The 16,059-nt window shown below is 41.0% G+C and overlaps 2 protein-coding genes across 12 annotated transcripts in view; one reads left to right on the top strand and one right to left on the bottom strand.

Annotated features, from left to right (window-relative positions):
* Nucleotides 1–314: 314 nt before the first annotated feature.
* RPS24 (ribosomal protein S24) lies at nucleotides 315–6,684 on the bottom strand. 4 transcript variants are annotated; one of them, XM_037401441.1, is made up of 8 exons: nucleotides 6,578–6,684; nucleotides 5,709–5,774; nucleotides 5,015–5,224; nucleotides 4,455–4,565; nucleotides 4,330–4,332; nucleotides 3,544–3,561; nucleotides 1,333–1,368; nucleotides 315–514 (listed from the first exon to the last, which is right to left on the bottom strand). In XM_037401441.1, exons 1-6 carry the CDS (start codon nucleotides 6,578–6,580, stop codon nucleotides 3,556–3,558), a joined length of 399 nt encoding a protein of 132 aa, XP_037257338.1. In that variant the 5' UTR covers nucleotides 6,581–6,684; the 3' UTR covers nucleotides 315–514; nucleotides 1,333–1,368; nucleotides 3,544–3,555. The 4 variants fall into 4 exon arrangements, with proteins under 4 accessions (XP_037257338.1, XP_037257340.1, XP_037257341.1 ...); XM_037401443.1 differs by lacking the exon at nucleotides 3,544–3,561; XM_037401444.1 differs by lacking the exon at nucleotides 4,330–4,332.
* Nucleotides 6,685–6,714: 30 nt separating this feature from the next.
* POLR3A (RNA polymerase III subunit A) overlaps nucleotides 6,715–16,059 on the top strand; it is a 48,804-nt gene continuing 39,459 nt past the window's right edge. For 7 of the 8 annotated variants that reach the window (XR_005106356.1, XR_005106355.1, XR_005106357.1 and 4 more), the window contains exons 1-11: nucleotides 6,715–7,106; nucleotides 7,598–7,733; nucleotides 8,265–8,402; nucleotides 8,915–9,086; nucleotides 10,328–10,482; nucleotides 11,455–11,694; nucleotides 12,652–12,814; nucleotides 13,007–13,143; nucleotides 13,684–13,787; nucleotides 14,375–14,516; nucleotides 15,050–15,190. Coding sequence is in view for 5 of the 8 variants with exons in the window: in XM_037401438.1 (XP_037257335.1) it covers nucleotides 6,745–7,106; nucleotides 7,598–7,733; nucleotides 8,265–8,402; nucleotides 8,915–9,086; nucleotides 10,328–10,482; nucleotides 11,455–11,694; nucleotides 12,652–12,814; nucleotides 13,007–13,143; nucleotides 13,684–13,787; nucleotides 14,375–14,516; nucleotides 15,050–15,190 (1,890 nt within the window). In the remaining 3 variants the exon portion in view is untranslated. Of the gene's footprint in view, nucleotides 7,107–7,597; nucleotides 7,734–8,264; nucleotides 8,403–8,914; nucleotides 9,087–9,174; nucleotides 9,320–10,327; nucleotides 10,483–11,454; nucleotides 11,695–12,651; nucleotides 12,815–13,006; nucleotides 13,144–13,683; nucleotides 13,788–14,374; nucleotides 14,517–15,049; nucleotides 15,191–16,059 lie in introns of those variants that run through there. The other variant, XM_037401440.1, reaches the window with a different exon arrangement.

Below are 16,059 nucleotides of genomic sequence, written 5' to 3'. Positions count from 1 at the left end.
AGCCTGTCCAGACCACTCAGGACCAAAAGACAAGTCATACCCGACTCCTTCATTAGCAGGTATCTTAACTGTAGAAGTATGTAGCTCTGAATACCCCTGTCCACATGTTTTGTTCACCCTTTGGCTATATTGTACTGGTCTACACAATACAGGCAAACAAGCACATCTTGAGATTACTTTCCAAACCACCATTTGAACACCAGGTGATGCAAGCACACTTACCTCCATTAACTAATGCTGCCTGCTTCCAAATTACTTCTACTATCACCTGCAGAAAGCTCCAATTCGCCTCAAAATAATACTCTGAACAAGAATTGCTTAATTATGTAAAGATTTTAATGCAGTGCAAACAGTGCACCAATCTTGATTTTCTCAAAACTTTACAAAATGGTAGCTTTCGAATCAAAATCAAAGGGTAAACCAGCATTTTACTGACATAGTTTATTTGATGTTAAAGCCAGATGAGCAGCTTCTTTCCAGAGCAAGTCTGTATTTCTTCTTAGAATAACATAGTCTGTGAAGGAAAAAGATAGATCAGTGCCACTCTATTAAAACCATTTTTACAGTCATACCTTTACAGAGCCTGAAAACCTGATTCCCCAATAAGCCAGGTGAATCACACTGCCTTTCTTAGAACGTAAGGTTCAAAACCTCATAGTACTGTCATGGGAACAAATGAGAGCCTAGATTAGTGTCTTCCTGCCTAACAGCTTGATGTGCTACAATTGCTCTGCCAGCTTTCCGTTTTAAGACATTATATTCAGTACATCAGCTCCCAGACAAACTGTTTAGTTGCTTTACACCGAGTCATTCAGACCATTTCTAACAAAACCAGAGAGGTCTATAACAGTTACAATGTAAAGAATATCAGGTTTGTTTTAGAGAAATTTAATGCAAATAAATATCTGTAAGAAAACAACAGAAATTTCTCGTCAAGAATAGAATTTGCACTACTTCAATCTATTTAAGGCAATAAAAACCACAGTGTACTAGCCTCTCATTAGTTTACAAAATGTAGGAAAATGTAAGCCTTGTTTACAATAAGGCTAAATAATCAACACTTTCTGCAACATTAGATCTAAGCTGCCTCATTTATTATTTCAGTCTTTATGCTAAACAGGTATTTCATGTAAGTGGAAGTCACATAAATTATCGACTCGGTAGTAACCACAATAGTGATTTGTAACTATTTCGGTCTTTCTTAGTCTTGAACTCTTGCACTGGGTTCTGTATCAGCACAGGTACCATGGTATTTACATAAATCAGCATTAGACCTGTATCATCGTAACGACTACTAGACGTCTACCCTTACAAAGCATTCTGAAGTCATACCTGTTATCCATTTTCCATCTGAAGTATGCTCATTTACTGGGGAAAAAACAAACATTATTTAGTGAGAGAACAGCTACTGCTGTAGAAGATGAGTATTTAAGGCTTTCCACTGACACTCACAGTATGTCTATTTTTCCGATTACCACAGTGGAAAGCCATAAGAAACACTCAGAGTTTTTAGTAATGTAGAGGCTGAAGGCTTCCATTATACATTCCCTCCAACACATAACGGGACTTAACAATAGCTGTTTAGAGGTTAAATAATACTCAGATTGCAACTGCATGTTAAATTATACCTACAGGCTACCTACAAAGGCTTAAAGTGCCTATCCATCCACACCTCTGTGTGATCAAGGGTTTGTTTTTAAAAAACAAAAACAACACAACACATTTCTGTTTGGAAGGCTCACATGTCAAAAGCTGTCACAACCACATTTGTGAGGTTAAAAGGTTGGGTGGGTGGGTGTTTCTTTATTTTTGCATTTCAGTAGCCTAGGGCATATGGGTCACTGCTCTAGATGCGAACACTAGGTTAGGGAGACCCACATCTGCTTGTTGCAAACTTTTATGTGACCTCAGCAAAGCAGATCTACAGAATATATTAAACACCACAAACTATTTTAAAATACTTCTCTTCAAAGTACACAAAGAACAGAATGGGAATTCTGAAAAAGGGAAAGGAAGCACTAAAGAAAACTTCTAACAGTCAAGACAGTAGCACAGTTGATATCAGACTTAAAAGTTCAAGAAAAACTAATCAAGTATGATTCACCATTTCAATAGTTTTCCCGCTATACTGTACATAGCTTTTACAACAACAGACTTGCCTGAAGACGTCTCAGAAGCAAGTGCCTACACATTTCTGAGAAACACTTTTCATAGCTTATATAGGTAGACTCCAGAACATATGCCAGAACTCCTGTTAAAAATTCCTCCATATGGCCGGGATAAAGGATGATGAACCATGCCACACCATTACGTTTAAACATGCATTTTTCAAGACAAAGCTTTCAGACGCAGTGTATTCCACAAGCTTTTTTCTGTGATGCAGCACAAAACTCTTAAGCAAGTTTTCCAGAAAGCAACTAAATTAAGTTGGTTTTAGTCAAAGTTTAATGCAAGGACACAAAGATTTAACAAAACTGGTAAACAATTAATATCTAATCCATGCATACTTATACATTAAAAGACCACGTAAGATGACATTAAAAAAACTCTAATCAGAAACGCAGTTCATCTACTACTGAGATTGCATGCCAGTTTGGTAAGCACTTGATACAGAAGTCACATCTGCTACATAATTATCACAGCACACGATCCTGATATTAAATTTCTACGTGGTTATATATGCTTCAAGAGTTTCTATGAACCAGACAACTTTAGTAATTCAAATGACATTCATTTAGCCATTCCACATTAACACTCAACAACAGCTACCTCCAAGTGCCAAAGTCTTCAAGGGAAGAAGTTTATCCATTCTACTGTTAGCAGTGCAACCTGAATGGCTCCCCATGACACTGGCAAGGGGGGGGGTACATCAATGTTGCTACTATACCCAAATGCTTATTTGCGCTGTTACACTGTAAACAACTGTAGGATTTCATCATTTAGCAGGGCCTTGAAGCAGGAACGAAAAAGGCTCCAAAACTTATCGGGTAGATTAGTTCTCATCTGATAAGTTTGCAGAATCTAATTTTACAGAGATTTCTAACTTCACTGTAACTTGTAGCTTAACTTGGAATATTAAAGCCAATATTTAAGTACAGTTTAACGCTGACAAATGTGTCATTTCCAACCATCGCCTCAAAAGCACTAAGCTGTGATGTGACTTAGTTTTCATAGATGCACAACTACTTTCACACAAAGATCACGTTACACATGCAATTGCACTGTACTACTTTGAATGAGAACCTGGAGCGTTCTGAACCAATGCCTCAAATCAATGGCATCAAGTTACTTGGATTTCTTCTCACTGGAATTCCTTCTTGTTTCACTAGTTTCAAAAAGTCTTTGTTTGCCATTAGCCAATTTTTTTAATCCCAAGTCACACAGACTAAAATTCATTAAGTAGTTATCTGAACCCTTACAGGGCAGAAGCAAGTTGAAAGCAAAGGTGCATGTATGCAAGGCAGTACAGTGCTTCGATTAAAAGGATGGACACGTTTCAGTGATGTATAATTCAGTCACCACATCCATGCTTATTTTCAGTACCTGCTAGATACTTCATTTCTGATGGAGAATTCCAAGAAAGTAGAAAAAAGCAAAAGTGAAGATTACTAAAGTTCAAGATGTCAACACACTTCAGCAACTACAGAGCTAAGCATCAAAACCATCACCCTCTCCCCCCTTGCTAAAACACTTGTAAAACCCCACTTAACTGCACAGCTTACTTGGCATTTTTCTGAGGACAAAAAGCTACAAAGGAAAATGATTGTCTCTACACCCAGGCTATTCCCCTGTTTCAGTGGGTTTTTTGTTGGTTTTTTTTGGGTTGTTGTTTTTTTTTTCATGATAGATGATGAACTCTGCCTTCCCTCCAAGCTGCTTGTGTCAAGTTGCAGCCACAGCACAGGAAGCTCCCACCAGGGAAAACTGCCCATCTTGGGAATCAGTCACTTAAACACAGGATAAAGCAGGCATTCTACCTTACCTCTACTTACATGCTGTTCTGACTGGCTACACCACCACACATCCTTAACTAAACATACTCTATAATTAATTCCATTAATTATATCAGCTTGGGGGAGTAAGCATTAGATATTTAGGCAATCTGAGTAACAGGTGTTAAGATGATTTATTTTGCATATTGCAAGACCGAGTTATGCGATTAGAGCAATACTGTTAGATTTACTAAAGTTTAACCTCAGTTCCTAGTGGCACGTAGGAAAGGATCACTTAAGCAGCATTGTTTGACATTACATCAGCTATGATTGCAGCAGCAAGGAGCAAACTAAGCTACTGAGCTGATAACAAGCTATAAAACACCACACAGATTACCTTCTGTTATCCAGTAGAACAGGTGAAAGAAATGGAAGAAAAACAATGTTATTCTGTTGAAGATTTTCTAATCAACATTTCAAAGGCAACATGCTCCCTCTAGTTCACAGATATTCTCATCCTACCTTCTTGCCAGCACCAACATTTGCCTTGGCTGTGCCCCTGACTTTCTTCATTCTGTTCTTACGCTCCTTTCGCTGCTTCCTGGAAGTCTTCTTCTTTTCATACAAGCCATGCTATTAAGAAACAGTTGCATTTAACATTGTTTCACTGATAACAGCTCTGAAATTAAGCTCTACTACTTCTGGACTCTTCCAATACTGTTTAAATTTCAAATGTTAGCTAAATAGTGACACAATTTAACTAATGAACACAAAATCTAGGCACTGAAGTAGCATATGCATCAGCCCCATCCCTTAATGCTTCTTCAAGACCTTTAATAGCGGTTAATTATCTATTACTGATAAGTATCACTGGTAGTATGTTTTGCCTTCCCAGTTCCCCTGTAATATACAATAAAAAACTTAGCCTATTTTGTAAATGCAGAAGCTAAAATACTATTTTAAGACCTCTTACAGAACTCTTGAGTACAACAGCACTGTCACAAACTTTGGCTTTTAGACATGTAAGTCACAACACTTCAAATCCATCCTAATTGTTCTCAAGTTACTGAAAAACAACCTACCCTAGCAAGCCTGTGCTTTGGTTCATTTTTCTTTGCGTAGTCCAGGGAATCATAGATCATGCCAAAACCTGTTGTCTTGCCACCACCAAAGTGAGTTCTGAAGCCAAAGACGAAAATAACATCAGGGGTCGTCTTGTACATTTTCGCCAGCTTTTCCCTGATTTCTGTTTTGGGGACTGTGGCCTTCCCAGGATGAAGAACATCAATCACCTAAGAAGGAAATTTTTACAAGTTGAGTAAAAAGTCAGTATCCAGCGCAACAGCCAGGTGCTACAGTCCCACCATGAGCTTAACACATACGCTAACCTTCCTTGGCAGTAAAAAGTAGTATTGATTTGATACAAAATTCTAGGTTTCCCACTTGAGGTAATGATTTTGATTGGAAGAAACCTCTAAGGTAGAGTCCAACCATAAAGTCCCACCAAACCATGTCACTAAGTTCCAGTGCTTAACCACTCTTCCTGTGAACAATTTTTTCCTAATATCTAATCTAAACCTCCCCTGGTGCAACTGCAAATGACAACCCAACTCTGTACTTCACCATCAAATTTTAACTTCAGCATACATCAACGCGTTTAAGCCTATAACAACAGGGTCTCTGGAGGTTTTACAGGCCCCTTAGAGCGCCTAAAAAAAAACACCTGCAGCCCAAAACCAACAGACAAACTAAAAGCAATTTTCTGTATTGTTTTACCATCTGCTTGCGCTGAAGAAGCCTGTTTGTCATGAACTTCCTGGTTCTGATGGTCACTGTTTCGTTCTGCAAGAAAAGAAACAAAGTAACACAAAACAATAGCTACACATACAGTCCAGACTTAACAAGTGTATAAATAACACACTGTGCAGCAACAGTCAGAAGTCTCTCAAGTCCTGACAGGGAACTCGTAACAAGCGGGCTGGCCCTGGGTTCAGCAGCTCTAAAAAGAAGTACATATAGAGTACATGAAAACAGCTCTGAAGAGTATATTCAAAAAATAAGACTCATTCCCAGCTGCCAAATATCACAGCAACATCCACACTTACTCCTACCATTTGAATAGCTGAAGCAGCTTTTACTGAAACACACAGATTACAAGCCCAAGCAGCACAATCATACAACAGCAGTTTCTTCAGTGTTACATGGCCTATATGTTACCATATCCTTTGTGGGGATGTTTACTTTACAAAAGCCCTATATGTTACCGATTCCTTAAGACCTTCCAACAGGAAAAAACTTTGAAAACAGTACAGGGGCATGATCCACAGCGCCCATTACCACTTTAAGGGAACAAATACAGGGTAAAGCTACTACCAAAGCGCAGGCCTGCTCTTACCGAGCAACCGCAGTCACCCCGCGGGGGCCAGGCCCCGGCCCGCAACCCGGCCCCGCTCGCTGCCAACCGGCCCCGACCAGCCGCAAGCAGGCCGGCCGCGGGAGCCCCGGCTGGCAACGGGATGCCAAGCCCGCCCTCAGGTCCCGCCAGGGGCTGACCGACGGACCGGCTAGGAGCCGGCCGGGGGCAGGATGGCGGCGGCGGGGGGCGGATAGAGAACGGATTGCCGCTGCCCAGCGCCGGCACTCACCATCGCGGCGACGGCCTCCTTGCCAGCGAGCGAGGAAAGGAAGTGCCGCGCGCCCGCAGCCAATCATAAGGCGGTGCCGGGGTCCTTCGTGCGGGGGGCGGGGCCACGCTCCGGGGTGTCCGCTCCAGAGCCGGACACGGAAGGAGGCGGCGGAGGCGGCGGTCTATATGTGCCTGATAGGCCCGGCGGCGGGCGTGGCGGCCAGGCTCGGCCCCGGGACCAGCCAGCCGGGCCCCTCTGCCAAGTACCGGCGCTGTGAGGGGCTGCTTCCGCCTCCCGCCCCGCGGTCCTGCGTGGCTCCGCCCGTGGGCCCCGGAGGCGGCCGTGAGGGGCGGTGCCCTCCCTCAGAGGCGGGTTTAGCCGTGGGCCAGCAGGGGGCGCTGCGGGCGGAGGGTGCTCTGCGCCGCTGGGTGCAGCCGAGCCGCACGCTGAGGGGTTGCCGCTGCCCGACCCATCCCCCCTCCTCCCTCTCCCCCCCCGCCGCCATGGTGAAGGAGCAGTTCAGGGAGACAGATGTGGCCAAGAAGATGTGAGCGGGGCGGCCCGTGTGGCGCTGGGCGCGGTGGGAGGCCCTGGGGCCGCTGCCCGGTGTTGGGGGAGCGTCCGGGGTGCCGGCGCGGCCTGCAGCCGCCTTGGGTGGCCCTGGCAGGGAGTTCGGTGTGCGGCGGCGGGGGGGGGGAGCGGCGGAGGGAGCTGCGGTTACCGTTTTTCCCCTTTCTAAAGGCGCTGGTGTGGGCTGAGCTGGCCCCGGGCTGGCCGGGCCTGGCTCGGGCCCTGGCTCGGCAGGCGTGTGGCTGTGCAGCTCTAGGGTTGCCTGAGAACATCGGTAAACTTCGGATAGAAACCACCAATTCACAGAAAAACAGCGCTATTTTGAATAATTGTCTAAAACAATCTACTTCAGTGGTAGTGTGGATGAATTTAACTCCCTTTGCATTGCGTCTGGACACGTAGTAACATATTTCTGCATCTCTGTGAGTACGTGCACATGTGTGACACACGTGAAATTTCCCATCCTAGAAGCCACATCTGTTTTGGCATGAAATCCCCAGAAGAGATGCGTCAGCAAGCTCACATCCAAGTGGTTAGCAAAAACTTGTATAGTCAGGACAACCATCACTCTCCGCTGCAGTATGGAGTACTTGACCATCGCATGGTGAGAACCTTTTCTTTTTTTTTTCCCAAACCCTTTTTATGGAATTACTTGACGTGGTTAGAAATAAGTTGGAACAACTGAAATGTAGTGCTTGTCCAAAATAAGTGCAAATGGCTCTGCTTGAATTGCGTAGACTGTTAGCTGCAGCCACAACTACTTCCTTAGTGCCTTTGGAGGCTTAAGGAAAGTATTCTTTTGAGGCAGGAGATAACTTCTTTCTGCCAGGTTGTTGGGATGCCCAGAGACACATGGCTATAAAATGCCATATTGTCGGTTAGCGGGCTGTAAGATCAGTTACAAGAGCAGGATGAGTTAATGTCGCTGGTATCAGCAGGGCCTATGTATGAAAGACATTTTTCTTTTTAAGCCTTGGAGTGAGCGTAATGCTACTGACATGCTTCTGATGCTGGGAAAAAGGAGCGGGTCTGCTGTCGGGATAGCTGACTAGTTAGGAACTGTTGTATTTTCTACTAATTCGGTGCATTACAGCTAAATTTTTTTTTCTGTGTGTGTTTTCCCCTTCTCCCAAAGGGAACCAGTGAAAAAGACTGCCCCTGTGAAACCTGTGGAAAAAATCTGGCTGATTGTTTAGGACATTATGGGTACATTGACTTAGAACTACCGTGTTTTCATGTTGGATACTTCAAAGCTGTGATAGGCATCTTACAGGTAAACATGATTATGATTTATTGGCAGAAAAAGGAAAGATGATGCCTGAAAGAGTAATTGAGAAGATCAAGATAGCATAGTATTATAAATTTAACCTTTATGTATCTTGTGTTTTGTAAATTAAATACCACTCTTAGTGATGTAAATACATCTGGTTTATTTTTTGTAGTCTCAGAGTCATTAATTCAATCCATTATTTTTTCCATGGTCATTCAAATTAAATGTATGCCGTATAACTGGCCATTTAGGACATCCCAGTAAATTTGTTTGCTTTGTATGGGTTTTTAAGGTCCTGCAGAGCTTAGAGAAGGACTTGCCTCGTTGACTGTATTTTTTTTTTTCCATGTACTTTTTTCTGTGTGTTACAGTATATGAATTAGTCTTTCAACCAAGACAATCATATTTAATTTAAAAAATCTGCATTCTACTGAACAACTGAAGTTTTGGTAGGAGAGGTTAGGTCTCTGAATGTGCCTGTTAAACAGCTGTGTTTATGTGTGCTTACATTTAAGATGATCTGCAAAACCTGTTGCCGTATCATGCTGTCAGTGGAAGAAAAAAAACAGTTTTTGGATTACCTGAAGCGGCCTGGCCTTACATATCTTCAGAAGAGAGGGCTAAAAAAGAAGGTGTCTGAAAAGTGCCGAAAGAAAAACACTTGTCCTTATTGTGGTGCCTTTAATGGTGAGTCTTGACGTTAGCAGTTAAAGTTGTCTGCTGTGATGTCTTCTACTTGGCACCAAAATCTTGAATATGCTTCTTTGTTCCACAGCTGATGGGTATATTCTCAGGCCTTCATTAAGAAACAGGGAGTGGCATTCTTAATGCCAGGAACGTGCTTGTTCACATATCATTTATGTGGATATAGGCATTGCCCTAGTTGCTTGGTTTGTTTCATGTGATGCTTCTTCATGGCGGTAAGCAGTATTTGATACTTGAATAATGGCAAAAACCCCATCTGTTTAAGACCTTTCTAAACGTATTAGGAGCTGTTATCAGCGATGTGTGCTTTAACATAGAAGCATTCATAGGCTTGGTAATTTCGAGTCAACTTCATTTTTCATCGTATTAAAACATCTTAAGATTAGATGTGCGTGTTATCCTCTAGTAGGATATCCTCTGCAATTTGAAAGTATTTGAGCTGTGATCATCTTGGGTTACAACGGAATTTGTTCTTCAGGGCAGAATATGTTCGTAAGATTTAACTTTTTTCCAAATCTTTTTTTTTTTTTTTTTCTTCCTTCATGTACACTGAACAAGTGATATTACTGTGAAAGGACTTCCAGCGTTACAGATTCGTAGGGGATATTAAATTCATAACTTAAAACTTTGGTTTTAACTCGTGAAAATTGTGGGTTGTTTGTTTTAATGGTCAGCAGCCTGAATAACTAGAGCCACATATAAAGGAGGCACAAACAAAAGGCATTTACAAAATTAAGTGGTAGGTCAGTATACTTCAATAAAAATAATTGAGTTTGGAAAGCACTTGTTCCTAGTCTGTGGAAGTTTTGTGAATAATGCTACCTGCATGATATGAAAGTATTTCTCAGATTTTTCTAACAATTTACTTGAGAAATTATTTTGGAAGACAGAAGGATGGTATATAAAGCATGGTATATCTTAGCCTGTGATTGAGGTGAGGGTGAATTTAAACCGCCTGCTTTCAGCTTCAGAAGCCACATCATGATCCAGGCACACCAAGGCAGACGTACAGGGAGATGTTAACCGATTGTTCTCTTGTTTTGTCAATTCAGGCAACTGGTTAATAAAGCTGGTAAAGTTTTATTTTATTCTTCTGTTCGCTGAAGGTTTAGCTAGGTTTTGGAATTGTAGCTTACTCAAGTGTTGGAGGGGGTGTTTGGGTTTTTTCCCTGATGTTTTTGTTATTGTTTAAAAAAAAACAACCCACCTTTATTTGCTTGCAGGAACTGTGAAGAAGTGTGGTTTGTTGAAAATAATACATGAAAAGTACAAGACCAATAAGAAAGTCATAGATCCAATAGTATCTACTTTTCTCCAGTCCTTTGAAACTGCCATAGAACATAACAAAGAAGTAGAACCCTTACTGGGAAGAGCTCAGGTGAATTTTATTAAGACTTAAATTTTCAGCTGATTTTTGTGTGTGAAAGGAAACTCCTCAGAGGTTTTAATTGGAGCAGCTTAAGCTTTGTGGTGGTCCAAGATTTTAGTGTGCCAAAAGACACTTGAGGCATGTTTGTATTTATTGCAATAATGCGAACTCTACTAAAATGGAAAATGTAGGTTATTGGTATGTTCTGATACATAGCTCCCTGTAAAGAAAGGAGATGTTCTTGGTGTGTTATACTTCCATAAGCTAGAAAAGGGAGAAGAAATAGAGGGCCATATAAACTCACCATGTACGTGTAGCTTTACTGTAAATCTGAGATGATTACAAAACACAGAAGTGGGTTTTCTCTTCAGGAGAACCCAATGCTGAGAAAGAGAGGAGGCTTAATTACCTAACCTTTTTGTTTCATTCAGCTTTGCCTTGCGCGCAGTTTTGTTTCCTTCTGCTCTTTGCAAGCTGGGAGGATCTCAGGGTACATATTTGAACAGAAAAAATAGTGAATATCTGGAGTTTCTTACACTACAGCAGTAGTTGTGCTAAGAAGAGAGAAATGAAATTTTGAAAGATGATCTAGAAAGTACTGTAGTTAATACTTTTCTTCACTAATGAAATTAATACAATGTACAGTAAGTTTGATCTGAGGTTTATTGAGCTGCTTTGTCAAATAACTATGAAATACTGCCAGTATTTAGTCTTTAGAAGAGAGAGTAACATGATGAGAAGTAAATGCTGATGTACAAGGGGAAAAAAGGAAGGAAAATATATATGAAGTTAACATCTGAGATGCTAAAAGCTTTGGTTAAGATTAAGCAAACCCAAACATAGTTTGATTTCCATGATTAGTTCTCTATTTACCCTTTAAAAATACTTTAGTTTTGAATAATCAGTAAACAAAGGGAAGAGGGACACATTGAAACTGTTACATGATGGCTTGTTCTCCTCATTCTCCAATGGCTTTTGTAGGAAAACTTGAATCCTTTGGTAGTATTGAACCTCTTCAAAAGGATCCCAGCAGAAGACATCCCTCTGCTTCTAATGAACCCAGAAGCAGGTAAACCTTCAGATTTGATCCTCAGACGACTCTTGGTGCCTCCACTGTGTATCAGACCCTCTGTCGTGAGCGACTTAAAGTCTGGAACCAATGAAGATGACTTAACAATGAAACTGACAGAGATAATTTTCCTTAATGATGTAATAAAAAAGGTGAGTCGTCCTGCCAGGCTCTCGGAGACTGTTGCCTTTGAAATGATTTCGCTAGAATTTAGTATAGCAAGTGGCTTTACTTGTCTTACTGCTTACAATCTAGCAAGCAATACTGTACTGTGCTGCTGTGTCATTTGGCGTTTTGTTGAACGAAATGGAGAAACTTGCTTCGGATGGAGCTGGCTGACTGGCAGCTTGCAGTACAGGACCTGCTGAAGATCTGCTGGTGGGTTATGGGAAATGTTTTTTCCTTTGAGTTCTGGTCTGTAAGCTCAACTGGTTTTCTTGTTGGTTTTTTTTTTTTCCCTCCCATTCCCTTTGGGTTTTTTTTCTTCCTTCTCCCCACTCTGACTATGGCACTTCTTAAGTGGTCGCTTATAATGAAAACGTTATACCTGTTGGGTTGGGGTTTTTTTCTGTGTAGAATTCCTCTTTTTTTACTGCTTCTTTGCCCAGGTTTCAGTTAGCATCGTTATCGCATTGAGGCTAGAAGTAAATGTGACAATTTATCATTTTATTTAGAAAAGTTCTACCAGACTAATACTTTTCAGGCTTTTCAAAACTAGTCTGTTGTCAGGCAGACAAAGTCAAGTGAGTGCTGACTCTCCCATAATTGCCAAAAATTATTGTTTACAGGTAATTTTCCTGGCTGTGAAGTTACATTAGCTTAAGTGGCATGGGAAAAATGTAATTTAAACAAATGCATAGTTTTGTGAGCTTTTGTCCAAAGCTGATGATAGCCAAAGGAAGTTTTTTGCTGGGTTCTCTTGTGAGTGGCCTTAGTATCTTACATAGCACTATGCATCCTGTTGTAAAGTTGTTTTGCCTTTTTCATTCCAGTGTATGAATTTTTTTAACGTTAGTTTCGAAAGAAGAGTTGTACTCCGAGCAGAAAAATTCTTTGCTAGTTTAGCGTTCTTACACTTATTTTCCTAACTGGATTACTGTTTTGTTTAGCATAGGATATCAGGAGCCAAGACACAGATGATTATGGAAGACTGGGATTTTCTTCAACTACAGTGTGCCCTGTACATTAATAGTGAGCTCTCCGGAATTCCTCTCAACATGGCACCTAAAAAATGGACCCGAGGTTTTGTTCAGAGACTTAAGGGAAAGCAAGGTTTGTCTAAAGTTGTTTTTAATTATCTCTTTTTTTTTTTTTTTAATTAATCCACAAATATTTGCTATTCCAAAGCATCTCTCCGCCACTATGTGTTGCGCTTTATTGAAGTACCTTGAGAGATGTTCTAATATGCTGTCTTAACAGGCAACATTTTGAAACAATTTTTTTATAGAAGAGTTTTCACTTTAGGTCGGTTTAGAGGCAATCTGTCTGGAAAGCGAGTGGATTTCTCTGGCAGAACGGTCATTTCACCTGATCCTAACTTACGAATAGATGAAGTAGCAGTGCCTATTCATGTCGCTAAAATACTAACCTTTCCTGAAAAGGTAAGTAGCATAGAACCAAAACTTTTTTTTATTTTTTTAAACCAGACCTCAGTGTTTTTCTTTATAGTCTTACTATAAAAGGGAGTCAATGTATTCCTTTATGTTCAAAATGTCATTCAGTGATGCTTTGCCAGTTGCGTTGCTGCTGGTAAATGAAGGTTGTGGTGTCAGATACATGCGAATACTGTGAAGGCATACGGTGTAAGGAATGACATGTCGAGAGAGAAGTTTTGCTTGGTAGTTTTTTAACTTTATATAGCTTCATGTGTTTGTTGGTGTATCTGTCTAAGGAGTGGTTGGGTACTTTTATTCCTGAATTTACTTCCCAGACTTTTAATTTAATTTCACTCTGAATATTCTGCTCTAAGATTGACTTACATTTTTCTGATCTATTTCCTCCTGCCTGTTCCCTTCAGCAGCTGGAGGCTTTGAGGGGGATTTTCAGTTGAGCCTAAAATTAGAAAATGCAGAAACGACCAACAGAAACAAGAGGTCTGAAAAGTGTTTCGTTTGTTTCTTATTGAAGTCTTTATGCAACAGGTGAACAAAGCAAATATTAATTTTATGAGGAAACTTGTCTGTAATGGTCCTGATGTTCATCCTGGAGCCAACTTCATCCAGCAAAGGCACACGCAGATGAAAAGGTAACATGCTTATCTGTAATGATTCGCTTCTTATTTCTCCCCATCAGCTTGTTCTTACTGCAGTGTGAAAGCCTGCAGGGATTAATGTTTATTTTCAGAATCTTTTATAAAAGGCAGTAACAAAAAATTGTCATGATCTCTTCAGGCTTAGTGTACAATTTCCTTTTAGATAATCTGTTACATTTAAATGTACATACTAATGATAGTGGACTGCAACTATGTGGTTTGGTTTTTTTATGACTAAATTTTTCTTATTTGAAGTAGAGGGAATAGTACAGACATAAATGAAAATGGGCAGTTGTGGGCACGTACTGGCTGTTTTTGTGGGAGAGCTAATCTGCGGTCAGGTTATGGGTAGTAAGTGATAGTATATGAGTAAAACGCCCTATACTGCCTGATAGCGTTGAAACAAATTCTTTATTTTTATAAATGATGCAATCCACACCAGTGTTGTCTTCTTGTTATTGTAATACAAATGCTCCAATGTTTAATGGAAGAGCTTGCATTATAAACACAATTTATTTTCAGTTGTCTTTACATCTTTCTGACTTTTTCTTCTGACTTCATTGTTACGTCTTACTATTAAGATTTTTGAAATATGGAAACCGAGAAAAGATGGCCCAGGAGCTGAAGTTTGGTGATATCGTGGAGCGACATCTCATAGATGGTGACATAGTCCTGTTCAACCGACAACCGTCTCTTCATAAGCTGAGCATCATGGCTCACATAGTAAGTGCAAACGCAGCCTAACATGCAGGAGGTGTGGCCCCGAGGGGGACGAATGTGATCTGCCTTCGCTGGTGATTCTCACTTACACCAAAATAAACAGCTGCTTTTGAAACGCTCTGTGGGAATGAGTACAGTGCAGTTGTGCTTTTGCATGGGAATTGATGCCTAACTGGGCAGTATGCTGCCTGGACAATTCTGTTAATACTCATAATTAACCTTGGTATCTGTTCTTGCGTAAGCATTTAATTTTTGTAGAGTTGATGTGAACTCTACAAAGCATGTTGTGTTCTGGGCTTTGTGTAAATTCTTCATAATGGAAGTCATTATCTACGTTTGTATAACGTAACCTGACTACAATTTCTGTCAGTTCCTGTTCGAGTTAAATTCTGTAATCGGAAATTTTGACTCATGTCTGTATTAAAAAGAAAAGATAAAGCTCACAAGGAAGCACTGTGGCATGGCTTTTCATCTTTCAGCATGCTTGACTGCATGTGCATCACTTTGTTGTTGTTGTTGTTTTTGTTTTTCCCCAGGCTAGAGTAAAACCTCATAGGACATTCAGATTTAATGAATGTGTCTGTACACCATACAATGCAGACTTTGATGGAGATGAGATGAACCTTCACCTTCCTCAGACAGAAGAAGCAAAAGCAGAAGCACTTGTTTTAATGGGGGTAGGTTGATAATGTTGGGGTTGGGATTTTGCTAGTGACAGGTGGGCTGAGCTCTGTATTTCTTAACATGCGTGTGAAATCTGGAATATTATCAACATTCCTGGATGTGGATATTGTGTGACTGTGAAGCTGCCTGAAGACTAGTTAGGACTGTTACGCAGTGGCAGTCCAGTAGACTTATGTTTAGCACCCGTGGAAAATTCAGTGGTTTTAAGTAGGTGTCAGTAGTCTTTTTCTGCCTGACTGTCCTTAGTGATTGCTACCAAAATAGGGTGGCTCTTTCGCCAGTGTCCTGGTTTTGGATAGGTACTTAGCATTGTGGTCTGACAGCCCAGCAATGGCAGACAGTGAGACTGACTGGAAATGAGGCAGCAATAGTGTGCTTGTACTGGAGTACAAGTTTACTAGTTTACTAAGAGTACCAGTTTACTAGAGAAGGCAGGAGACAGCGGGCTCTTGGGGAAGGGAAAAAAGGGAGAAAGAGCATAGATAAAGAAGGATCCGATGGTTGCAGGCAGTGATCTGTGGTGTGAAAGTAGTGAATAGTGTCAGTCTGAGGATTTTGCAGTAACTGCTCCTTGAGGGTGACTACATGCTGCTGCTATTTCAGACGTACCACGCAACTGTTGGCTGCAGAATGTCTTGGCTTGCTGAACTGATTAGCAAGCTGAAGAACTGCCCTCTCCCCATGGTTCAGGCAAAACTGTGCTGCATAGGTGGGGGCGGCTAACTGGAGAAGTAGTCTGAGTAAGATGTAAGAAAATGGGGCCAGTGCAAGTGGCTAGTTTGATTATTGTGTATCAGTAGGGGCCACAGAACTTGAAATATTTCGGTATCTCCCTGTAGCAAGCATAACCTCTTTTGTCCCT

The sequence above is a fragment of the Falco rusticolus genome, chromosome 9 (genome assembly GCF_015220075.1).
Source record: "Falco rusticolus isolate bFalRus1 chromosome 9, bFalRus1.pri, whole genome shotgun sequence".
NCBI classification, from domain to species: Eukaryota; Metazoa; Chordata; class Aves; order Falconiformes; family Falconidae; genus Falco; species Falco rusticolus.
This window is presented reverse-complemented; position numbering and strand designations above follow the sequence as displayed.